At 40.8% G+C, this 25,993-nt stretch overlaps 1 protein-coding gene across 4 annotated transcripts in view; it reads left to right on the forward strand.

The window, feature by feature from the left end:
- Nucleotides 1–2,075: 2,075 nt before the first annotated feature.
- Nucleotides 2,076–25,993, forward strand: part of Tbc1d19 (TBC1 domain family member 19) — a 128,670-nt gene continuing 104,752 nt past the window's right edge. The window contains exons 1-3 of one of the 4 annotated variants that reach the window (XM_037209034.1): nt 2,076–2,306; nt 21,222–21,294; nt 22,207–22,252. In XM_037209034.1, the coding sequence (XP_037064929.1) occupies nt 2,208–2,306; nt 21,222–21,294; nt 22,207–22,252 (218 nt within the window). In that variant the 5' untranslated portion in view covers nt 2,076–2,207. The remainder of the gene's footprint in view (nt 2,307–21,221; nt 21,295–22,206; nt 22,253–25,993) is intronic. The other 3 variants (XM_028865920.2, XM_028865919.2, XM_028865921.2) reach the window with 3 other exon arrangements.

Consider the following 25,993-nt stretch of genomic DNA (forward strand, 5'->3'; position numbering starts at 1 on the left):
CCAAATTGAATTGGAAAAAGAGAGCAGAGGGCAGTCTAGAATTGAATCATACTCTGACACACCTGCTTCTATATTGGTAAGAAACATTTTTTAGTGTTATGATTAAGGGTTTATTTTCCTTGTGTATGGTTTCAAAGTCAAATACAAACCTCTTGATTGCTGCTTTAAGCCTGAAAATTGTTCTCTCAGAAATAATTTAAAGCAGACATCTGTACAAAAACTTGCCGGGCACTTACACATTTCTTGTATGGTTAGTTACATTCTGTTCCCTGTCAATATTATGGGATATTATTTTATCTAATTACCTCAGTTTTGTTATCTTATTCATTAATTTTTAAATACTAGATGCCCTTTCTCTCATAGTACTCCTAGGATGGCATTTTACTTCTTTTTCAGGTGAGAAAGCTGAAAGGGAAAGAAGTCATGTAGTTCTTGGGGCACATGCTAGGAAGGGAGCGAGAATGTTTTCTGAATGCAAGTCTTGCTTCTTTACTCCAAGACCCTTCTAAGCCCAAGCAAGCACAGTTACGTCTTTTGTTACCAGCCCCTTATTTTCAGCATCAAAGCAGAATTTACCATGTTTTTTTTTTATTTTTTATTGTTATTCAAAGTCAGGTTGCTTTGAAGGTTCATGAGCAGGCAGGGCATTGCCTTGGAGGGACAAAAAGAATCCAGATTTATTCATCCACAGGTCCAAGACATTCTGTGTTGTGGGAGACTATTTTGTAAAGAAAGTACCATATCCCTTTCCTGCTCGGCTCTTTCAGAGTTGTTTTCCTAAACCGTGTAGACCAGGTGGGTTATCTAGAATCTGTATCTATCTTTATAGTATCTCTGCGATGGCTTGACAGATGCTAGGATGTGGTAGGTGTACATAGATGATAGGTGTTCAAGGTCTTTGAATTCTTCTTGTTTATGTGCTCTAGTCCCTCCCTATTTAGAGTTTAGCTTTTTGATTACAAGCATTACAATCTCCAGGGCTTTGTCAGCAATTCAAATTACCGGCTCCCACTAGAGGCTCATTGAATCAGAACCCACATTTGATTTAGCAAAATCTCCTGTGATTCTTAAGCTCATTAAAGTTCAATGTAATTAGACCAGAGTAGCCTTTTCAGCAATCTCAGGCTGTTTTCCTGAAATGCTACTTTTGCCTTGCTTAAAATACATGTACACACACAAAACTGAAATTAATCCTTAATTACTTCAGTGATATTATTGTAATGTGTAATTTTACCTTAGGGCTTCTGTTGAGCTATGATTGGCTTTTGGGTTGACATTCAATTAGTTAAATCAGTTCTTCTAATTACAAATGTCTTTCATATAGTTCCTTGAGGACAAGTACTGCATTTTATTAAATATTTGTGCTCACACAGTTCCTTGTATGTAAATGTTTGAAAAGCTGAAAGTTGAGCCATGACTAAAAGACTGAATGAACACATGGAAGAGGAGATATCTAGATGTAAATTTCTTGAAGACTAGGACAATACCTTAGTCATCTTTGAATTAATAATGCTAAAAAAGAAAAGTACTAGTTATGTTTGTTGGTTAATTTCTATCTGTAAGGAGACTAGTCTTAGGTTATGACTCTAGAGAATTAGAAACAGTAGAAAAGGAAACAAAAGTGCAACTTCATGCATTGTTTCCTATCTCACCCAACCATCAAAACATCCTGTCAACTGGTGTAAAATGAATTCTGAAATTTAAGCACCTCGTTGAAATGCGACAGTTAGTATCAGAGTCCACAGTTCTTGGTTAGGATTACCAGCAATTGTGTTCACAGGCGTGTTCTGAAGAGGTAGACTGAGTCTATATATTAAATTTCAGAACACACACACACACACACACACACACACACACACACACACACACACACACACACACACACACACACGAAACTTTGTGGCTGCGGAAGAGCAAGCTTTTGTTCTGGGTTTTCAATCAACCTGGGTAGGAACAATGAAATGAAATCTACTTCCCGGCCCTGGGCTCTTTCCGTCCTCGGAACGCAAGTGCTACGCCTTTCAGATGCGGAGGGGACCAGAAAGGGACGGACACAAGGCCCAGCAGTTGCCTGGCAACGCCCGCTGGAGGAGTCCCAGCGTAAAAAAGGTCCGGGAGAAGTGTCAGCGGCCGGGAGTGGGACTCTGCAGCGCATTCTTTCCGTGCCAGCGGCTGTCCCCGCGGCTGGGCGGGCTAGGGCAGGGGAAATGTTGCAGGAGGAGTCCGACCTGTCTCTTATCATTGCCCAGATAGTCCAGAAACTCAAGGGCTCCAATTTGTACGCTCAGCTGGAACGGCAGGCCTGGGTAAGCGGGGCTGATGGGAAGCTATGGAGACCGGCGGGCCGCAGGACGTCCTGTCTGCCACACTGCCTTCACCCAAGCCAGAGCTGTCTGCTCTTCCCCACCTCTTTTGGTGTCTTAAACCCCTCCCTGAGCCCCGCACCTTGGTTTGCTCAGACCCAGGGGTGGGGCGATTGTATTTTATTAAAGATGGGTGGGGCACATCATGCCTTTCTTCAGGCTAGAGAATGGCAAAGGCGTCTCATTTCTTTATCTATTCTTGTAGTCATTTAAGGGACCTATTCTCTTAAGCGTTGGGCTCACTGACTGGCATGCCTTCCTTCTCTTTTACTGTCTTGTGGGTGGATTGGGGCCCAATATGCATTTTTAAAAAAAATGTGTCACTTTGTTGCATTTCACTGTCCCTGCAGGGATTTCTGACGTGCCCATCTAGCATTTATTCAACACATTCAAACAGACTAGGCGAATACATAGAATGACCGGGAGATCTTTACTATATGAGAATGTCGTGTAAATGGAATCATACAGGATGTAAACTTTTGTGGGTGCTTCTGTCAGTGTTAGGCTTTTGGGGTCCACCCATACTGCTGGTATTTCAGTACTTCTGTTCATTTTAATTGCTGAATAGTATTTCATTGTTTGGAAGCCTCATTGTTAGTTATCTGTAGTGCTTTCCTGGTGGATATTTAGGTTGTTTAGAAATTATGGGAAATGTCAAGATGTATTTTCTGTGACTTTATCTTTGATCCATGGGTTATCTAGAAAATGCACTGTTTAATTTTCAAATTTTGCGAAACCCTTCTAATATCTTTCTTTTGTTGATGTCTAGTTTAACTCCATGATGGAGAGCATTCATATTATGTTAATTATTTAGATTTTGTGGAAGAGAAAGATTGTAAGAGCCAGAAGTGATGGGTGATTCTAAGAAAATGGTGTCTTCCAGACACAACAGGACCAATGCACATATGAACTCACAGAGACTGGTAGCATACATAGGACCTGCACAAGTTCAAGTCAGATGGAGTCCCATCCCTGAGAGGGGAAAGTGGATACACTTTCAATTCCAATCGCCAGTTGGTGTCCACTGGCAAAGAGAAAAGCAGTTTTTTCCAATAGATTGTAACTGGGTCTATCAGTCACGCTCCAGGGCAGTCCCCATGCCCAGGAATAGTTAGCCAATACAAAATGAACTCAATGGCTTTTTTTTGGTAGACTTTCTGTTCCACTTTGGCATTTTTTGTCTCATTGATTTTTTGGCACTTTATTTTGATTTTCTTTATCTTTTGTTTTTGTTTTTGAGAGAGAAAAAGAACATAAAATTGGGTAGGTAGCTAGGTGGGGAGAATCTGAGGGGCATGGGGTGGGGAACATGATAAAAATATATGGTCTGAAAAGATTTTAATTAAAATAGAGAAATGTAATAATTAAAAACCAATATAACAAAAGTGAAAAACATCAGTCTATATGTTTAGTAGTTGATTGCTATTGCCGCCTGTGTGTCAGCCCCCCTTTTCCTCCCATGCCCTGCCAATAGTTTGGAGACCAGTTTGTCCTTGGATGACCTTGTTTAGAATCTGGTTGGTTTTGTGTTCTTAACATTTTCAGGTTTTCTTTGGGGGTGAGTCAGAGTGGTCTGAAAAGTTATGATTTTTCCAGGTGGTGGTGGCACATGCCTTTAATTCCTGCACTCAGGAGGCAGAGGCAGGTGGATCTCTGTGAGTTCGAGGCCAGCCTGGTCTATAGAGTGAGTTCCAGGACAGCTAGGGCTACACAAAGAAACCCTGTCTCAAAAATCCAAAAGAAAAGAAAAGAGAAAAAGTTATGATTTTATTTCAAATGACCTGTTATTGGTGAGAATTGGATATTGAAATCACACACTAATCCTGTGTTGGGGCCAAACTATGGCTTTAATTCTACAGTGTTAATTTTTATGAAATTTTAAAATAATAAATAAATAAATAAATAAATAAATAAATAAATAAATAAATAAATAAATAAATCCCAATTAGGGTTTTTGCTAAGGTAGAACACTCAGAGTGCTAGGGTTCTCACCTCTACACTTGCTTTTCTTTTTTTTTTTAAATCTAGAAACTACTTTCCATTTCTACTTCTATTGTTTTCTGTCAAATGAATTTCTATTTATACTGTAAAATTTGGTAAAATTTTTGTGAAAATTTCTACCCATTTCTTATGCCATACAAAGTTCTTTGCAGTCTCGTACTTTATACATACATTTATTGTATAATATATTTTGTTACATTTATTTATTGCTATGTCTCTGTTACAAGTAAGATTTTAAAGGCAAAAATGTATGGCTTTATAAATAATATATACTTTTCTCATTGTTAGTTTGTGCGTGAGATTGTCTCACATTGGCTTTCTAAGATGGAGTTGACACAAACCCACTGATTTGTGTATTAAGGAATATAACTATGTCATGCTAAAAAAATCTCTGTACCATTTTTAAATGTGTTTGTCACATCTTATATAGAGGTAATCTGGCCTCATAAACTGAGTAAGGGAGTGTTACCTCCTTTTTCATTTGCTACGCTCTGCAAGTGTTAAGAAATTTTGTTTTTTTAAACACTGGGGAGAGTTCTCCAATATAGCCGGTGTTTAGGGTTTTCTGCTTGGGAAGTTAATTTTTTAAATCAACACACTTTGTTTTAGAGTAGCTTCTGGTTTATATAAAAGTTGAGCAGAAAGTATAGAGTCACTGCTCTAACCTTCCAAGTTGCTCCCTTTATTGTCCCACTGCTGTGTGGTGCAGCTCTTACGGATGGCTAAAACTGATTGACTATTACTGCACTCTGTAGTTCACGCTAGGGCTCATTCTTCTTGCTGTACAGCTCCAGAGCTTTCAGAGATATATATCATGTAAGACTCGATGTGCCCCACTGTGCTGTTCATCCTTTCCTTGTGCTGAATGCCCAGACTCCATCTACCACCATCATTTTCTGTCTCTAAATTTTTCCCTTTGAGAATGTCATACCATCACACCTACACAGTATGTGGTCTTTACACTGGCTTCTCGAACTTACCAATAACGCATCAGTTCCTAGTGTCTTTTGCATGACTTGATAATTTTTCTTCTGCTAAGTAATATTTTACTGTGTAAACTCACCATTTTGTATACTTAACTGCTGAACAAAAATCTTGGTTTCCTCCAAGTTTTGGCTGTTATGAATGAAGCTTCTATAGACAATTCATGTTTATGCTGCAGGTGTAGACACACATTTTCAACAATCCGAAGGACAGTGATTGATGGGTTTCATGCTAAGATTATGGTTAATTTGCAAGAAAATGACATCTGGTCTTCCCAGGGGCTACAGCGTGTTTTTATTCTCATCAACAACGGATGACAATTCCCATTTTATCACATTTTTTCCAGTACTTGTAGTCACCCATGTCTGGTATGTGTGACTCATTATGTGACATAGCATTTCTTTCGGGACACATTTCTAGATCAAATTGCTAGCTTTTGCATGGGGGCTAGGGTCTAAGATTGATCCAGAGTCTTGCTTGCATTCCGCCACTGAGTTATACCCTGAGTCTTAAATTTCTTGTTTTTTATCCGTCTGGTGATGTTTCATTATCTTTAGTTTAAAGGATACTTCTTTTGCACGCGGCTTTCTAAGTTGGCAGTGGTTTTCTGGCAGTGTGTTTGGGGTGTTATCCATTGTCTTTCCCTTTTTGACTTCTGTTGAGAATTCTGTCATCACTGAATATGTGTTGCCTGCTTCTAGCTGGTGGCTTTTAACATTTTCTTTCTGTTTGGGGGATTTCAGCAGACTTGTTAAGATGCACATTGGTAAGGTATTGTTGTTTTTATATTATTATTGATGATCATTTATTCTGTTTGGGTCTGTGCTGGCTAGTCTTATGTCAATTTGACACAAGAGGGAGCCTCAGTTGAGAAAATGTCTTCATGAGATCGTGCTGTAGGCAAGCCTGTGGAGCATTTTCTTACTAATTAGTTATTGATGGGGGAGGTGTGGGTGTAACACCATTGTGGGTGGTGTTACGCCTGCGCTGGTGGTCCTGGGGTCTATGAGAAAGCAGGCTGAGCAAGCCGTGGAGAGCAAGCCAGAAAGCAGCACTCCTTCATGGCCTCTGCTTCAGCTCAGCCTCCAGGATCCACCCTGTTTGAGTTCCTGTCCTGACTTCCTCCAGTGATGAACAGTGATGTGGAAGTGTGAACCAAATAAACCCTTTCCTCCCCAAGTTGCTTTTGCTCATGGTGTGTCCTCACAGCACTAGTAACCCTAAGTAAGACAGGGTCTGGAGCCTGTTTAAACCCAGCACCAGTTTGGAAAATCATCTGAATGGCATCTTTCAAAGGCCTGTTCTGCCACTTGTTCCTTGGTTCCACAGAGGGCCTCGTGGCTAATTATGTCTCTAATGTTTTTTTAGTAATTCCCCTGCCCTCATCCTGTTTAGTTTAGAGATTTCCTTTGTACCTTCTAATTCATTCATTCTGTGTTGTGCTGTTTCTTATCTCTGATAAATCCACCCAGTGAGTTCTTATCCATATATTTTTCAGTTGTGAAATTTCCAGGTGGTTCTCTTGTAAAGATGTATATGTGTGTGCGTGCGTGCGTGCGTGCGTGCGTGCGTGTGTGCGTGCGTGCGTGCGTGCGTGCGTGTGTGTGTGTGTGTGTGTGTGTCTGCCATAAGTGTGTGTGCAGGTACAGGTCAGAAGAAGACATGAGGTCCCCTGGAGCTGGAGTTACAGGGCACTGTGAGCCATTGGGACTAGGTTTAGGGAACTAGACAGGTCTCTGGAAGATCAGCAAGTGCTCTTAACCGCTGAGCTTTGTTGCCAGCCCTTTCAGGTGATTATTGTTTACGGAAGCGAGTTCTGAGTCTATTTTCCTGGATTTTTTAAATCATTTTTTCATAAATGTGTGATGTTAGGTGCTGTGTCTTCATATTGTAACAGTCCCTCTCCATTTACCTAGATTACTCATGGAGCTCTTTGTAATCTTTTTCCTCTTGCTTCTGTTTGTGGGATGTCAGTCAGACAGCAGCATGCCTTTACTGAAAGCTTTGCATTCTGTACAAATTAAAATATAACCTCAAATGACAACATCATTGTCACCTTGCCCCACGAGTCAGTCTTGGGACTAATTACTCACTTTAATGCCATTTTGGAATGTGTTGAGTCAAGGCTGAGTTTTCTCAAGATCACCTTGCCCTTGGTTCTTTCCTGGGTCTCTCAGGTTTTCAACAAAGGACTTGATATATTCTGTGAGTCCTTTACATTGGGCTCTAAAACTTTAATCTTTTTTTTTTAGACTGCTGAAATACTTCCTCAGTGCTTTTTTTGTGTTTAGGTTTTTAGCCTTCTACCCCCGAGTCCCAGTTCTTGAGGATACTTCATACTTGCAAAGTCCCTACTTATTTCTTTGTGGTCTTTGGCAGTTCTTCATGAGGCTTTGTGCTGGCCTGGTCCTTGATCCTCAAGCCCATGTCTTTCCCAATAGGCTTACCATCCAGAGGAAGTGTAGCCAGTTACTCTCCCCTCCCAGGAGGGTTTCTTGTTACTCTAACTCCTCTTTACTCAGCAGTGCTTTTCTACTTCTCTCTGTCTCTCTGTCTGTCTCTGTTTCTGTCTGTCTGTCTGTCTGTCTGTCTCTCTCTCTCTCTCTCTGTGTGTGTGTGTGTGTGTGAGAGAGAGAGAGAATCTCTAATTTTTGTTCTAGACAAGAGTATTAACCAGCTAGCAGTTTTTCCATCCACCTTGTACAGATTTATCCCATTTGATATATATATATCACATGATAATATATATCTCACACTTACTAGTAAGTGGTTTATAAAAGGAAACCTGGGCTTTTTTTTAAGGTGTGAATGAAACAGCATTTTTTCCTCCAGTGTCCTTCATTGTCTCAGTGTTCATATAGTACTTTGCCTTTCACCCTTGAAACACTGACCTATTTATTCCTTTAGTTAGCTTTGCTAAAGTACTTTTGAATAGCTGACGGGATCCTATGTGTCTTTTACATTTAATTAGCATATTTTCCTCTGGCCCAGCTCCTGTACTGCCTCAAGTTTTCTATTTAGGTGTTCACAGAAATTGGTAGAGCAACTTACATAGAAAAATATATTTGCATAGATGTTTCAAAGCTAAATATAGATTTTTAGATTTTTCTCCTTGCAATCTAATGTTGTCTTTAGTATATATAATTAGCCACCAATTGTGTTTAAATATATCCTCCTATATAGTAAACTGGTTATATTTTTTGTTTTCTGAATATTCCCAAGTAGCTGTCTTGAAGTTAGTCTAATCTTAGGATGGAGTTTTCTCCTTCATTTCCTAAACACTGGGTGACAGTCCCATTCCAAACTGATGTCCAGCGAAACATCAGTATTGTTGCTTTATTTTATTGTGATTAAAATGGATGTTATATGAAGCCCTGGAATGTTATTTTTATTCTATTAAGCATTTAATATGTCTTGTGATTCAATTTTTTTTTTTATTTTATTTTATAATACAATTCAGTTCTACATATCAGCCACGGATTCCCTTGTTCTCCCCCCTCCCGCCCCTCTCCCCTTCCTCCCAGTCCACCCCCATTCCCACATCCTCCAGGGCAAAGCCTCCCCCGAGGACTGAGATCAACCCAGTAGACTCAGTCCAGGCAGGTCCAGTCACATAATGAGGTTTGCAGGCAAATGGATGGATCTAGAAAAAATCATCCTGAGTGAGGTAACCCAGACTCAGAAAGACAAACATGGTATGTACTCACTCATAGGAGGATACTAGAGGTGGAACAAGGATGACTGGAGTGCTACTCACATCACCAGGGAGGCTACCTGGAAAACAGGACCCCAAGAAAGACACGGGGATCAGCCTATGATGGAGAAATGGATGAGATCTACGTGATTCAATTTTTAATTATAAATAGTAGAATTATAACAGGAAGGGCCCTGAAACAAGATAGACTTTGGAGAGAGGAATATGTAATAGGTACTATCATGTCTAGAACCCCAGAACATCTTAATACTAGGAAAAAAAACTTATGAAATTATATCTCAGATATATAGAATTTGTATTAGTATGAAAGGTCTGGGCCATGACTAGAGCAAAATAATTCTATCTTTTAAAAAATATTTTTAAAAGTTATTTTAAAATTTTGTGTGTGTGTGTGTGTGTGTGTGTGTGTGTGTGTGTGTGTGTATGTATGCCTGTGAATGTAGCTGCCCATGAGGTTAGAGGTATCTCGATCTGGTGTGTGTGAGTCTGTGTGTGTGTGAGTGCCTGTGAATGCAGCTGCCCATGAGGTTAGAGGTATCTCGATCTCTCTGGAGCTGGAATCATAGGTGTTGTAACCAGCCTGATGTCAGTGCTGGGAACTAAACTTGGATCCTGCAGAAGAGCAGTATGCATAGTATGGTATATTTTTAGGTACTATTTAGCATATATCTGGGGAAGATCTGGATTGGACTGTTAAGAGTTGATATACAAATTAGAAACTCAGGGTCCCATAGTTGTCCTGAACCAGGAAGTGATGTCCTCCTTATCCATTTTACGTTGTCTTTTGTTGTATCTTTAATTCTATAAGGTAGGATAGTAAAGAAATGAATGGTGTCATACAGAATTCCAAGAGCTCTTGCCTGTATGGAATTTATGCCTAAAATACAAGATATATATTACAATGTGAATTTGGCTTGTTCATTTTGTGTACATTTTGTGGTTTATGTCATCACTGAATTGTTTAAAAAATGTCTCGTAGGATTCCTGAATTAGTAAGAACAAGCTGAAAGGGCGAAGGGAGAAAATTGGTCACAGAAGGTGACCTGAGAATGATTCTATGAAAGAGAATAAGACGTAATGGTGAGAATGAAGGAAGAGAGTGTAGGCAGAAAAATGGGTCAGCTTGGGCATGTCAGCAGAAGGTGGCCAAGGGAGGATCCATCTTCAGGTGACAGAAACCGGAGTCAGGCTGGAATTATACAGCACATGTAGAGTGTAAGGCACAGTCAGCATTCTGGGCGCCGGACCTTCCAATCTGAAATTAACGCTTACTCCTGGCTACAGGGTGTCCACTGGGACTTCTAGGATTACAGCAATGAGTCTGCCCGACAGTTTTAGATGGAACCAGAAGTATTAGGAAGAAATGGAGATACTCAATTCAACATGTTTTCATTGAGCATCTCATTAGTGATGGTAGTAGGCTCTTGAGAGGAATTAGATGAAGTCCAGAACAATTATGGTAATGACAAGGATGTTTGGAAATTACTATGGGAAAGGGTAATATCTTTTTAAATAGTATCTCTCACTTTTGTTTTTATGTCTTTAATTATGCTGTGAGATCTTCAAAAGTAAGGGAGGCTATCTTCTTTTTATTTTTAAACTTAACAACTGACATGTACAAAGGATTCAATTAATTATTGCAAGAGCAATACAGATAAATGGAACATAAATGCACCTAAAAGAAGTGGCCTGAGAGTCAGCGTTAGGAAGTCTTGTGTAGCACTCAGTGGGGGGGGGGGGGGGAGAAGAAACCCAGTTACTGGTGATGAGGCAATGAGAAGGCCAAGTGCAGGAACTTTCTGGATAGGTAAAGGTATCTAGGTTGGGTGGGACTAGTGTTTTGGAGAGTTTGAAGTTCATGAATGAGTATCAATTACTGCTATTATTATTGTTGTTAACTATACAGGGCATGAAGGGCTTGAAGTATTTTCAGGAGGGGGAAGGCACAGGATTGTTTTCAGAGCACACACATGCTCCTTTAATCAGGAGAGATGGGGTGGATGGGACTCTTCCTCTACTTACTTTTACTTCTTACATTCTACGGAACCATCTGTGATTCCACAAACAGAGCACAAACTGATCCCAGGAGGTTTCAACCCTACATAAAGAACTACAGGCAACCAAGGAATGCTGAGAGCTAGAGAAACAGTCTTCCCCAGGGAGGAGCACAGCAACTGATTATCCAGTACCAAGTGGTCAGCCCTGAAAACATGCATACAAGTAACATTATACAGACTGAGCAGGTTATATTTAGGAATAATATGCATGTATATTTATGTAACAGCTGTTAATGAAAAAAGAGACCATGAATTTGAAAAAGAGCAAGGAGAGGTGTATGGGAAAGTTTGCAGGGAGGAAAGGGAAGGGGGTAATGATTTAATTATAATCTCAAAGAAAAAATAATTTCAAACCACTTAGGAGTTACAAGGAAATGGAATTGATTTTTCAAAAGTGAAACAGTTGAGCAACTGTCAAAAGCTATTATAATCCATATTTACTCATGTGTGTTGTTATCATAGTATTCATGTTACTATTTAAAAGTATTTGGAAGATACTTTATCAAAAAATGAATGAAGTTAACATGTCCCTTAAAAGAAAGCCATTATGTGTGGTGATAAAATTCAAGCTCTGAATAAAAATGTGACATTGGGAAAGTGTGCCTGCCACTGTGAATTTAATGGCTTGCCAATATCTAAAAACTATTTGTGGGTGGTATTGGTGGTGACATTAATGAATATTACTTTTTGATGTTGTTCAGTTCTTTGTGTCAATCACTTGACTTAGTTAAACAGTATTTGACCATGCATGCTGTTACAGAGTCATATGTAGGGAACAGACTCAAGTTCAAGGCTGACCATTGCATTTTTAAGTGTTAGAGACTGGAGAGTTTATTGATGTCAGAGTCCACATCACAGTCAATCTTTCAAAAACCACTACTTAGCAGATTTTGGTGTATTCTTAAAAGAACATCTTGAACTGTCTGACAAGGATAATAAAAGTCGACTCCATTTCCAGTTACACATATGTGTGCTCCATATACATCAGACAAAACAGCAAGTGCCGTAGACTAACTGCCATGGACATTTCAAGGATGTGATGGTTTCCATCTACTGATTCATACATTGAAAGATTACATAATGCTTCTCATTGATGTTTGAATTCACATTTGTTTCTGAAAATTCAGCTACTTTAAATATTTAGTCTAATATGTAATGAGTTATGATGATTATTTTAAAATGAATCAGGCTATTCTTTATTGTGATCAGATATGCATAAAGTTTACTTCTGTCCCTTTGGTGTGCAGTCCTTTGGCATTAAGTACATTTGCACTATTAAACACACTAGACTGTTGAACATCATCCCGACTGAAGCTGTGTGCTGTTAAATACTGACTCCCCAACCTCTCCCCATCCTGGTCACCACATGCCCCTTTCTGTTTCGGCTGACTGTTCTGGGCAAAAGCAAATCATCGTATTTGCTTTTGTTTTCTTATGTATGTCCCTTTCATGTAGCATGATGTCTTCAAGTTCATCCATACTACATGGCATGCTTCAGAAGTTACTTTTAAAAGGAAGAATAGTTTTCTGTGTATCTGTTCCTTATCTATAGATAGTTATTTGGGCTCTTTCCACCTTTGGGCTGTTGAGAACAGTACTGGTGTCAAGTATCTGTTTGAGTCCTGCTTTGCATTCTTTGGGTATGTAGCCAGACGGAGAATTCCCAAATCACACAGTAATCATGCGCTTCATTTTTAATCACCATACTAATAATTATTTTTAATTGTTTTTACTTTAATCAAATGGTGTACCAATATGTATAATCTGTGTAAAGCCTCCCAGAGTCCTTGATTTTAAGAGAATGGGGAGCCTGAACCGGAAAGGTTGAGAATAAGTGATCTGGAGGAACAAGTGAACCAGGTCAGTTAGGAAGCCACAGCAGTGGCAGACGGGCCAGGGGAGAGTTACTTAGAGAACGTCATCGCTATGACATGAGAGAGCTTGGCACAGATGTGGCCGTGAGGAAAGCAAATTCAGAGAAGGCATGATAGCTCTGATTAAAGGCCTCTCTCTCACCAAAAGGGATCAAACCTACTGTGGCCTGAGGGTGGAGGGGTGAGTGGTGGCTCATGTTAGGTTAGTGCATTTTATCTCATGACAATAATTCAGAGCAGTAATGTAAGGCAAGGTAGGATGTTGCTAGGGTAGGGATGTAAACCATTTCTAAGCTGGAAAGCTGGTTCAGCTTCCACGTTGGATTTCTCAGGCAGATCACCACTTGCAGATTGCAGGGGTCTTAAGTGCTTAGTGGCCCAGCAGAGCTCCTTATGGTCCCTTCTAATCCTAAATTTCCATGATTTTCAGGCATCGATGGCTTCCTGGAGTCCAGCATTGGTATGTAAGTGTAGTAAGAAGTGGAGGTTATGGGGCCCATCCAGCAGAGGCTCACAGAGCACTTTTGGTGAACCCTGCTGTGTGCCCTGCTCTCCCTTCCGGAGCCTGTGGCCTCAGCCTCCCTCCCCGACCCAGCTGCTGTTTCCCTTCTCCAGTTTCCTCTACTCACCGAGATCAGAGATGTTAGATTGTTCATAGCCAAGGCTTTGAATTTAGGACTGCTGGAGTGGGAATGGAAACTGTGTGTGTGTGTGTGTGTGTGTGTGTGTGTGTGTGTGTGTGTGTGTGTGTGTGTGAGAGAGAGAGAGAGAGAGAGAGAGAGACCAAGTGTGTCTGCACACCTGTGCATTGGGAAGAGGAAGATCATGTTTTTGACACGCAGAAGGGTGATGTCACCATCAGCATGAAAGGATGGAGAGTGAGCACAGGCTCAGAACCCCGAGTTTCTACCCACTCACTGTCTTGCTAGAGGAGCATGTTCAGTTCTTGTGAGCTAGAGGCATTGGGTTTAAAGAAGGTTAAAGTTCTGCTTGTAGATCTTTTAAAAACATCTCTCTCCAAGACTCCTATCTTCTTCCATGAAAATCTGTTACAGATATCCAGGCTATTACCATCTGGGCACACCTTATTTTATAACACCACTTTATATTGGACTACATAGCCTAAAAATTACTTTGATAATTTTTCTCTTGATTACCATAATAACTTAGTTTTGTTCTCTCTGTTAAATAATGAAACAAATGCAGAGATGTTAAATGGCTTAATCAAATTACTAAGTAAGTCTGGGAGATAATTTCAGCTCTCTGGTGCCAAACCCATGCGCATGCCATCCTAAGTGCTTTTTAAACTGTGCTCTATTATATCCAAGCTTAAAAACAGGCAATTTAACAACTTTTTTTTTTTTTTTTTTTTTTTTTTTTTTTTCTGAGACAGGGTTTCTCTGTGTAGCTTTGCGCCTTTCCTGGAACTCACTCTGTAGCCAGGCTGGCCTTGAACTCACAGAGATCCGCCTGGCTCTGCCTCCCAAGTGCTGGGATTAAAGGTGTGCGTCACCACTGCCCGGCTTAACAACTTTTAAAATAACTTCTCCAACTCATTAAGCACCAAAAAAGTCGTTTAGTGCATGGTCCGCATGGCTCCTGCAGACGTCTGCATTTGCACGTGTTGTGTCTGACGTACTGTGGAAAGTGAGGATGCATGCAGCTGTAGCTGTTGTGAAAGGCAGGGTTGTTAGGGGAACACCGTGCGCATGCTCATGGGGCTGCTACTGCAGCCTGCTGCTGGGCTGCCCCACACCAAGCAGAAGGAATACTATGCACACACACTTGGGCAGGTGGGTCAGAAGCCCTAGTCTAATTTCTGTGTTAGTGATAAGGGAATTTTGGATTTATCCTAAAAATTTCTAACTACTTCTCTGTCAATTTCCTGCATTGCTTTAATTTGGGAGTGTGGTTAGGTTGCTAGGAAATTAGTAATACAAATACTTCTCTGTGAATCAGAAGTATTGTCCATGTTGAGTGATCAGAACAAAATATAGCAATAAGATACTGGAACTGTATCAGAGAGAAGCTGCGCCTTTTAAACACTGATTGAGTGTTTGTGAGAAAAGGCTCCTTCTCAATGTGTAGTAAAGCTGCCTTCAATGTGGTTTATACAGCCGGATTCCCAAGAGTGTTTCGAGGGAGTTTTCAGAGAGGCTCATGCTACTGAATCATGCATCAGAACTATGTCACAGTAGCATGTGATGCTGAGTTACTGCCCTGTTCTGTGTCTTGGTTTGCGTGGTGGCTGTGGCTGTGGTCCTGGGCTCAGACCCAGACCTTTGAGCCTGCTAGGCCACCCTCTACCACTTAGCTACATCCTCACCTACCCTGTCCTGCTTCAGGTCTCCATTTTCTAAAGATTTTAATAATTAACTTGAATGGCTAGTGAGTTTGGTTTGTCCCATGTCCAGCAGGGCTCTGGGAATGGACCTCACTGGGGCAGCGAGGAGATGAAGAAAAGACAGACAGACAGACAGACAGACACATGGGCAGAAAACTGTGACCCAGTGGATTGGACTTGCTGCTAGAGAAACCTCAGGCCCTGTGCCTGCCCCTCCTCACCCCAAGCTCAGTATGCTTATTATAATAGAGTTGACTAGAGAGATGAGTTATTGCATACAGGAAATCTAGGAGGCAGGGTGTATGGTATATAGCTGAACCAAGGAGACAGATTTATCTAATCTTGTGGGGAAGTAGTCTTCAGTCAGTATCTCAGGGGAATGCTATGGTAGATATTTTCTACACTGTCACCATCCACACATGGACCAGAAGGGAAGGCTTTGCCATTCCTCCATGGACCTGAGGCTCTGGAGTCTCTGACCCAGCTGTGCCCAGCTCAGCAGTACATATTCACTCAGGACTCCCACCCACTCAGGCTTCCCTCTCTCTACAGGCTTGTGTTTAGTATAAAAAGTCCATCAGGGAGGTCCAGCACCACTGAAATAGTGAAAATGTTTAGAAAGAATAACAAGCCTTTTCTCTTCAAATTCTTTAAATGGTACTCTATGAATCATTTCTAAATACAAGCCAGAGATGGGAAAGACAGACAGGAGAAGTTAAATTTCCATTTGCCTTGGCCATTGTGAATAATGAGCCGGAGGTTTTACAGCTTTTAAAATACTCCTGGGAATAATGGACTGGAAATTATTCTGCTCAGTTAAAAATAATTTTATGAAGTTCCTTATTTATTTTGGGATAAAATTGACTAAAAACGAAAGAACATGGTTTGGTCAATGTAATTTTGTCAAGCAGTGATTAATGCCAGGGTAATATGTAGGATGTAACAGTGGAGACCTGGCCCTTGTCCTTCAGTAGATAATCTAGTCAGAAAGATAAGTAAGTGAGATGAGTGCTCCAGTATAGCCTCCGTGCTGTCACCGAGGACATGGTGTCCTGTCTGTGTTAGGGGAGCTGGGGAGGAGGCTTTGGAAGCTACTATGGATTTGTGATGAGGGAGCATTTTTTTCCTAAGGAAATGACATGAACAGAAGCTTGGAGCCCTCAAGGGATTTCCAGCTGTGGGATCACTGGATGTAATTTCCTATGACTAGTGACTACCATGATGAGAAATTGAGAGCATCTTTAGCTTGGTCAAGCAGCAGCAGCAGCAGATCTGTAGGATAAAGTAGATTTACATTGCAAAGGACTATGTATGCCTGTGGAAAATTTCTGGCTCCTTTGTATGTCTGCAGAGCCACAGCCAGGACAGACTTCTGTTAGGAAGAAAGCATTAGAGAGCAGATTGGAAAAGGAGATGTTGGTCCATTCATTCATTCAATGAGCATACATTGTGTATCCACTTTATGAAAGTAACTAGTTTAGGCTCAAAGATAGCTACCCTAGTGGAGCTGGCCATTAAACAGTGAGACATATGCTTTGCCAATAAACATAGTAAATGAATCGATTGAGCATAGGCTAGGAGCTAGTAGATGCTAAGAAAGAAGAAAAAGTACAGGAGCTTGGGCATGCCAGATGAGGAGTGCCATCTAAGTAAGATAACAACATGCCAAGTTCAGAAACTATTGTAGTTATTCAGGTAAAAGATGAGGCCAGGGGCTGTGGCGACAGCACAGTGGTTAAGAGCACTTATTCCTACAGAGGACCTGAGTTTGGTTCCCAGCACCCATGTCCAGTACTCACCACTGTCTGTAACTCCAGTTCTGGAGGATCTGACACCCTCTCCCTGTGTAAATTTTAAAAGAAAAAAAAAAAAAAACTAGACTAAAGGTGAGACTTTAGGTGGAGAAACGGGGTGTTTGGGAAGATATGTTTCTTTTCTTTCATTTTTGAAGCTTTCTCATACAAACAAGTGACAAGTCTGTAATGCATTATTCAAGGTGAATGACTATCACCTACCATGGAAGCAGGTCAGACTGTCACAGCCAGACCCTCCGCTGGCCTCATTAGAACTGCAGACCAGTTCTTCCCAGCCACCTGATGTTTATGGTGATCAACTTCCTGTATATGTATATCTCTTGGTATAGCTTATTCTCGCCAACTCAAAAAACGAATGCCTTCTAGTCTTTTTAATTTAGGTTTGCATATTTATCTTTGTGGTATGTGTGTGTAGGTGTAGACATAGTCATGTGTGTTTATGCTCGTGTGTGTGCTTAGGTACATGTACACATGTGTTTGCATGTATGTGGATGCCTCAGATTGATGCTGGGCGTCTTCCCCAGCTTTCTGCACTGTATATACTGAACAGGGTTTCTCACACAAACCAAGCTCTTGCTAACTTGACTACTCTGGTGAGCTAGCTTGCTCCGAGATCCCTGTCACTGTCTCTCTAGTCCTGGAAGTACGAGCAGGCCACCATATCTGCGTAGCATTTCTGTGAGTGCTGGGCTCCCATGTCTGCTCCTCACATTCTCACAGTAAGCACTTCATTCACCGAATCTTCTTTCCAGCCTCTTCCTCCTTTTCAAGGACGCTTCCTTAGCTAAAGGGCTGATCTTAGCATTTCTCATAGCCTGCACCTTACTGACTGTAAACTCATAGTGCAGCTTACCATGCTCTGTCCTCTGTATGTTCTCTTGATTGGCAGATGGACCCCAGGCTTCATCAGACTCAGGTGTATTGAGGACTGTTGGGGTCCAGCTCCTCGATAGCCCTCTCCCAGGGTCTGTGGAAGAATCTATCAACCAGCTGAGAAGTCTAATCTGAAGGATGGTGGATGAATCTATATACACGAAACTCTTTAGTCCATACATTTTATTCCTTGTAGTCAGTTCTCCCTCTACACAGCTTCTTTTCTGCTCTCACACTTAGCTCCTTTCTTGCCTGATTCTCTCTACATCTTTCTGCTGTTCCCTCTAAGACTGTCTTGACTCCTTTATCTTAGTTCTGCCCCCATCTTGGTCTTTCTCATCTCGTTCCTCCCCATCTTCCATCTCACCTTTCTAGTTCTCCTAGACCTCCAATCTAGTTCTTCTCTAACTAGTTCTCTTCCAATCTAGTCCATCTCAGTTCATTCCCCTCCAGTTCTTACCCATCTAGTTCTTCCATTCTCTTTTTTCTTCTCCATCCTTGCTCTGAAAATAAAACTCCCTTTGGCCCTTATCTTTCCAAGCTATTTCTGCTCCTGCCATTTCTGGCAGGGCAGGGGAAGTGTGCTCGGTCACTAGATTTGGCTAGGCAACTTCCATCACAGAGAAATGTACCTGTAAGTAGGAACCCTTTAGTTCTGAGTTAATTGTTAAGAATGGAACTAAAACTAGAGATAAGACTTTGAAAAGGAGAAAGTTAAGCTTAATTAGCACATCTGCCAGGTCTTCTCAAGCAGATAGTCTGGATGCTAAAGTCTGTTCTTAGAGAATCTGTGAAGTATCTCAGATAAGATACTTTCATCCATCTGGGGATGGTCCTGGCTGGATGCTGCAAATGACGATAATTATAGAAAGGCCTGAAATTAGGGATCTTGGCTGAATTTCTGCACAGAAGGTTATCTAAATATTCCATTAGTAGAGGGGAAATTGGGCCCAATGGATGATCAACACACTGTTCTTAGAAAAGGAACCTAATGAAAAAGCTACGATAGCACGCAAGAAATGTCATTGCAGCAAAATGGCTAATATTCAAGAGTTAATATCACCAAGACTCCTTGAGCCTTGGCTTGACCTCTGGAAGGCCCTTGGCTTCTTCCAGGTATTAGCTTGTCATAATCAGCTAACATCCTACTTCATATTATTACGTTTGCAGCACAGGTGCCATCCTTTTGGCACAGCTGTTGGAAGCAGAGTGTTCTTTCATGAGTGGCACATACTGTCTAGGTGTCTCTTCTGCAGAGTTAATAGCTGTGTCTGCTCAAGGCCTAGAGTCAGCAATTCACTGGGGTTGCAAATGTGATGGTTTAACCAGATCTGTTTTAGTTATTAGCTACAATGCTTTAATTTTTTTATGTGTGTGTGTTACTGAAATGTATATTCACACACCACATATATGCCTGGTGTCATGGAGGCTAGAGGGCTTTGGAACCCCTCCAACTGGGGTTATGGGCAGTTGTGAGCGGCCATGTGGGTGCTGGTAACTGAACTTGGGTCCTTTGTAAGAACAGCAAGTGGCGTTACCTGCCGAGCTCTCTCTCCAGCCCTTAAGCTGCAATACTTACTAAACAAACATTTCCCCTTTATGGTTTGGTTTCTCAGTTGTACAATTCTTATTAGAAAGACAGGATAAATGTGTTTTCTTTATTTACCAGTTTTCAAGGTAAATGGGTTATTTCCCCATCACCCACAGTTGGGTGACTCTATCCATGTTTTCGCTCTAGTGTGTTCTTATTAGAAAAGGGAGCCCTGATTGGTTGGACTGCTCTAGTGTCTTCATGTCTCACACTGGAGTAGACCAGCCCCACCAGGTTTTAGGTTCTGCTCTATGGTTGACTCATTAAATGTTCCAGAGCATATTTATTGGCTATTTGAGGGTTGTGTTTTCCCACACATGTCAGGTACTCCTGATCTTTGGCTTTTCCCCACATGGGTGCTGACACTATATAGGTCTCCTGGCTGTTAAGTGGTCACAGCCAGTTGTATTTTGGATTTATGATAGATACCACCTAGTTTTGCTATACATGTTTTCCCTGGAATTTTGGTTTTGTTATTAGTTGGTCTGTTTTTTTTATCTGATAATAAATAAGATTTAAAAAAAAAAAAGCTTTAAACAAGAGAGATGATTCAGTAGTTAAGAGTGTACACAGTACTTGAGAGAACCCGCTTGGTCCCAGCATCCATGTTGGGCAGCTCACAACTTCCTATAATTCCAGCTCCAGGGAGATCCGATGCCTATGTCTTCGCCAGGCACCTGTACTTATGTACTCATACTCCTGCACAGATAAAGACATATATCTGCAAAATTACAGATAATAAAAATAAGTCTTACACACTGTTCACGGCTACCAGCCTCCTCTTTCAGCAAGAGCTTGAGCCATGACGGGTTAGGGTACAGTTGAGAATAACTAGATTTGAACGTTTTGACCTGGACGATGAGATGGGTGGCCGTTTCCACAAAGAATATTTAAAGTTTTAGGAAAAGAGCAAGGTACATGAGAATGAGAGCAAGATTTGTGTTAGTAGGTTTGAAGTGAGCATAAAATACCATGAAGTAACGGAAATGTCTTGTTAAGAACTGTGCTTCTAAGTATTCCTAGACAGCTAAGTCATGAAACCCCAACACCTTGAGGGTGATCAATTCTATCACAGGTAGGAAAAAATACACTATGGCAAAAACTGCAGTGTGGAATACAAAGCATCCATCTGAAGATGAAAGAGACCTTAGTAACAAACACTAATAAATTCGGACTTTTATGTGTTTTTTATAAACGGGCATGACACATGGGTACATTGAACAGACATCCAAACTGCACTCACTTACATTGAGAGAGCTGGTGCTTTGGTGTCTAGGTGTGGGTACCATGGATTTGGGGTCTAATATGAGAAGAGATTGCTGAAATCTGAGCATATTTCTACTTGGGACTTTAGGTAAACATGCTAAGTGTGTGTAAGCTGCACACCCGTGTGCTTTGTGTAGATTGGTGTGCTATCATGAGAGGAGTGAGTGAGACCTTCTCCATGGTGAGCCAGTCTGGATGTGTCTAAGGTGCGTTACCCTCCAGTGCATGTGAAGACATCTGGTGTTTCCTTCTACACATACGTTAGCGTTGCATATGAACTCAAATGCCTGGTGACTTTCCACTTCTCTTTTCTCTTTGCCTTCTTTCCCAAAAATCTAGGCCTGCCTTCAGAGACCCGAGATCAGACTTGAGTCACTCAAAGAAGATATTAAGGAATTCTTTAAAATATCAGGTTCGTAAAGCCCCCCTCTCTTTAAGCATCCACAGACTTTCAACTTCTTCCTCAAAACTGATATAACTTGGCTGATGGGCTTCTGTTTGGAGAGGATTAGAGTTCACATTTTGATAAAATTGTGCAAATACTCAAGGACACTGTAGAAATGACTGCTTTGCTTCCAACTCAAAGTATGTCCCGAGTGTGGTGAATATATCCTTACTTAGTTGTTGTCTTTTTACTTCCTGCTGAGGCTCTTCTCCTTCTACATTATCTTTAGTTTTTGGACAGAAGGGTTGACCTGGCGTCAACCCTTGCATGTGGGAATGTGGGAGCTGAGAGACTAAGTGGCAGCGCCTCAGAATGTTCATTCTGCCTTGGCTGGCCAGCAGTTTGATGACTAGTTATCTGTAACTGCTTCTTTGTTCTGTTTCTGGCACGTACCAGATTCTTGTCCTTCTTCCCGACACATCCATCACAGCATCAGTTCAAAGCCACTGGTGTTCATTTAGCAGGTTGACAGAGGAAGGCGTTCCTCTTAACTTGAAAAAATGACTCAGTAGTTTTACTTCCATAGCAGTTAATGGTTGACAAAATTCTTTCACAAATAACCATGATGCCAACACTTTTGTAAGCTGGGGCTAGAGAGATAGCTCAGCAGTTAAGAATACTGACTGCTCTTGCAGAGGATGCTGGTTCAGTTCCCAGCCCACACATGGCAGCCCACAACAACCTGGAATTCTACTTCCAGAGGATCTGATGCCCTCTTCTGACATTTGCAGGCTCATGCATGAATTTTGGTGCACATATGTACATTCAGGCACACACACACACACACACATGAAGTAAAATAAATACATTTTATAAGTTTAAAAAATTTTACTCTGTTGCATATTTAAGACACTAATGTTTTGTTTTAACTTAAAACAGGTTGGGAGAAGAAACTTCAGAATGCTGTTTATAGTGAACTGAATGTGTGAGTTCTTTTCTGTCTATTTTGAGATACTATTTTGTGGAAGTAGATTTAGTTTGTATGTAGTAAAATTAGTGTTGCTGTCCTTATATATATTTCCATTTTGAATTAGTGTGCTTATAGGGCTTCTAGTAAGTTATTGTCACAAATCCCTAGTCTGGTCTGAGAATGAGTAATGATTGGGGGTACTTTTCTCTATTACCAAATTTGTATACGGAGAATGTGTTCATCCAGTGTAATTAGGTAATGGGATAGTTCTCATAATACTTGCATTCTTTTTATTGTTGAATTTTGAATGTCATACTTCTTTCTGACATTACAAACTGATCATTCTGAATACTTCTTTTTCTTTGTAGGATTACTATTGTTGCTAAGAACCCAATGTTTTTATTTGTCTCGATTTACCAACAGGGCTTATTAAAGCGTTTAGAACTTGTACTCTAAAAAACTATAGCCGCAGAATACTAGTTTATTCAACACCCCATTGTTTACCCATTGTTCATGGAGTGTTCACTGTGTGGTAGTGGGATGAGAAGCACTCGGGGTGTAGATTAGAAAACTAGGCCCACATCCTGTTCTCATGATGTGTAATAATCAGGCCCAAGGAGTTTCTTTGTTTGTTATTTTGTTTTACCACTTGCTCTGTCTCTAGCCTTTTCCAGTTTCTAACACTCCCATTTCCCACATTCTCTGTTTAACCTGTTGTTGACTGGGAAATAAGATATCCTTGCTTAACCAGACTGCTCCTGAGGTAGGCCCAGATGAAGATCGGTCGATTCACACTTTGGGCATACACTTAGTTATTTTTCTATTGGTGTGAAGAAACTCCATGACCAAGGCAACTTAGAAAAGAAATCATTTGTTTGGGGGCTTGCTTACAGTTTCAGGGGGTGAGTTCATGACCATCCTGGTGGGGAGGAAAGTGGCGGGCAAACAGGCATAGTCCTGGAGCAGTAGTGAGAGCCTACATCTGATGGGTAAGCCAAGGTAGAGAGGAGGAGGGGAAGGAAGGGAGGGAGGGGAAGAGACTGGGCCTGTGTGGGCTTTTGAAACCTCAAAACCTACACCTCAGTGACACTCCTCCTCCAACAAGGCCACACCTCTTAATATTTCCCAAAGGGTTCCAAAACCTCAGAACCCAACATTCAAATATAGGAGCTTATGGAGGCCATTCTCATTCAAACCACCATAGACATTTTAAAAATTATTTTTAGTGTTTTTTTTATCACCATCTTCAAGTTGGTCTTTGAATTCTCAGATAACATAAGATATAAGTGGTATCTATTACTGAAGTTGAGTGTAACCATATCATTGAGAGTTCTGGCCGCCAAAGGAATAGATGTTTGTCATGACAAATAAAAATATTAATTCACACAATGTAATAGATAGACCTGTTGTATATTATTCCTAATACTGGGTTTTCAATCTGAGATTACTAATGACTTCTGTTTTGGAGATCTAATTTCTGAAAGTAGTTTTGTATGGCCAACTGTCAAAGATGGCAAGGCCCATCTTTCATTCTTTGTCATATCTTCAGTACCCTACACAGTGCAACTTTATATATATTTTAATGACTAATTGAGAGTTATATGGGGGCTCATTAATACTGCCTTTCTTCTTACTTGAGTTCTGAACAAAAGGAGAAAAATGATAAAACAGAATGGTAAGTGAAAGCTCAAAATCAGACTTCATGACTGATAGAGACTAAGGGACACATGCACATGTGCTCACACGAGTTCACACACATGTAAACACACATAGAATTGGTTTTTTAAAGACTGAATAAAGGCCGTAGCTTATAATGAGAGTTGAGGGAAACCCTAACCTCAATGCAAAGATTAGATAGTCTTAAAAATCCAGTCACATAGCTGGATCAGGGTTAGCGAGCGTGATTGTGTCCTCTCGGATTGAAAGGTTGGAGAAGGTGTTAAGAATACTCGTAACAAATACTTGTGACATGGTGACGCTTGGGGAGAAGCCGAGGCTGTTGTAGTAGACGGGCTCTGTTCCCAGGAAATGGCACACCGAGAATGGGGAAAATGGGTCTCCACTGATGTGAGCAAAAGGAGAAAATGGACATAGTGTATTTATTGGGTCTCCTTCCTTTCTTTTTTTTTTTTTGGACACAGGGTCTCTAATCCCAGCACTCAGGAGGCAGAAGCAGGTGGATCTCTGTGAGTTTCTAGCCCAGCCTGGTCTATAGAATGAGTTCTGTTGCACTTTTCATTAGCAGCAACCATTGGATGGAATAAAGCAAAAGGCTGGACAGATGCCTCAGTGGTTTAGAACACATACTGCTCTAGTGGAAGACCCAGGTTAGATTCCTAGCACTAACATCAGGTAGCTCACCCACCTGTCTCCAGCAACAAGAGATGCAAGGACTTCCTCTTCTGGCATCAGTGAAAACTGCCCTTGTGCACATACCTCCTCCCCCACATATGCTTAATTAAAAGTAAAATAAATCCTTTTAAAGGCAAAATGTAGGCTAGAAGTATTTGTTAGGTAACAAATAATTGGATCTAAACACACACACACACACACACACACACACACACACACACACTCATGCCTAATAAAGCTTACCTCATTTTATTTTTATTTTTATTTTTTTGAGACAGGGTTTCTCTGTGTAGCTTTGCACCTTTCCTGGAACTCACTTGGTAGTCCAGGCTGGCCTTGAACTCACAGAGATCCGCCTGCCTCTGCCTCCCGAGTGCTGGGATTAAAGGCGTGCATTTTTTTTTTCATTTTATTTGTTTTAATGAACACTTCAAAGATTTTAGGCTTTTATTGAACAGGAGATCTTTCATACTCTGTTATTACATGAAATCTGCCACTCTAGCTCAGTTTGGTCCTTCCCACTTCAGATTGCACACCCTGCTTCATTTTCCATTCACTTAAAGTAAATATATACCTTCTATTGTATAACAGCTATCCAGGTTATATTGGTGAGAGTTTGCATTGCTGGAATGCTTACTTTGTATCAGTGTCTTGAACACTTTATATTCTTTGGTTTCTTTATGTACCAGGACATAGGTTCAATGCCCAGCACTACTCCCTTAAAAGAATGAAAAAAGAGAAAAAAATATGGAATGCAATCTTTATAACCACTTCTACCAAGTAGGAATTCATATTATCAGCATTTTATGGAAGAGCAATCTACCTGACATGTCCAATTTTCTTTGACATTACAATGTTCATACTCAACTACTCAATCAAGTTACAAAGGAAAAAAAATGCAATTAAGCCAATAATTTTTAAGTAGTGTGGTGGTTTGAAAGAAAATGGCCCCCATAGGCTCATAGGGAGTAGTACTGTTAGGAGGTGTGGCTTTGTTGAAGGAGGTGTGGTCTTGGAGGAGGTGTGGCTTTGTTGGAGGAGGTGTGGTCTTGTTGGAGGAAGTTGTCACTGGGAGCGAGTTTTGAGGTCTCGGATGTTCAAACCATGCTCAGTGTGACATTCACTGCCTGTTGTCTGCCAGTCTGGATATAGAAATCTCAGCTCCTTCTCTAGCACCCTGTCTGACTGCACACTGCCATGCTTCTTGCCATGATGATAATGGACTAAACCTCTGAAACTGTAAGCCAGCCCCAATTAAATGTTTTCCTTTAAAAGGAGTTACTTTGGTCGTGATGTCTCGTCATAGCAATAGAAACTCTAAGACAAGTAGGTTTGTGATTTTGTTTTGAGTCACATTCATAGCTATACTTGGGTACATATGGTCCATGAGCCCATTGTCTGTAA

Source organism: Peromyscus leucopus, chromosome 10 (assembly GCF_004664715.2).
Source record: "Peromyscus leucopus breed LL Stock chromosome 10, UCI_PerLeu_2.1, whole genome shotgun sequence".
Taxonomy (NCBI): Eukaryota; Metazoa; Chordata; class Mammalia; order Rodentia; family Cricetidae; genus Peromyscus; species Peromyscus leucopus.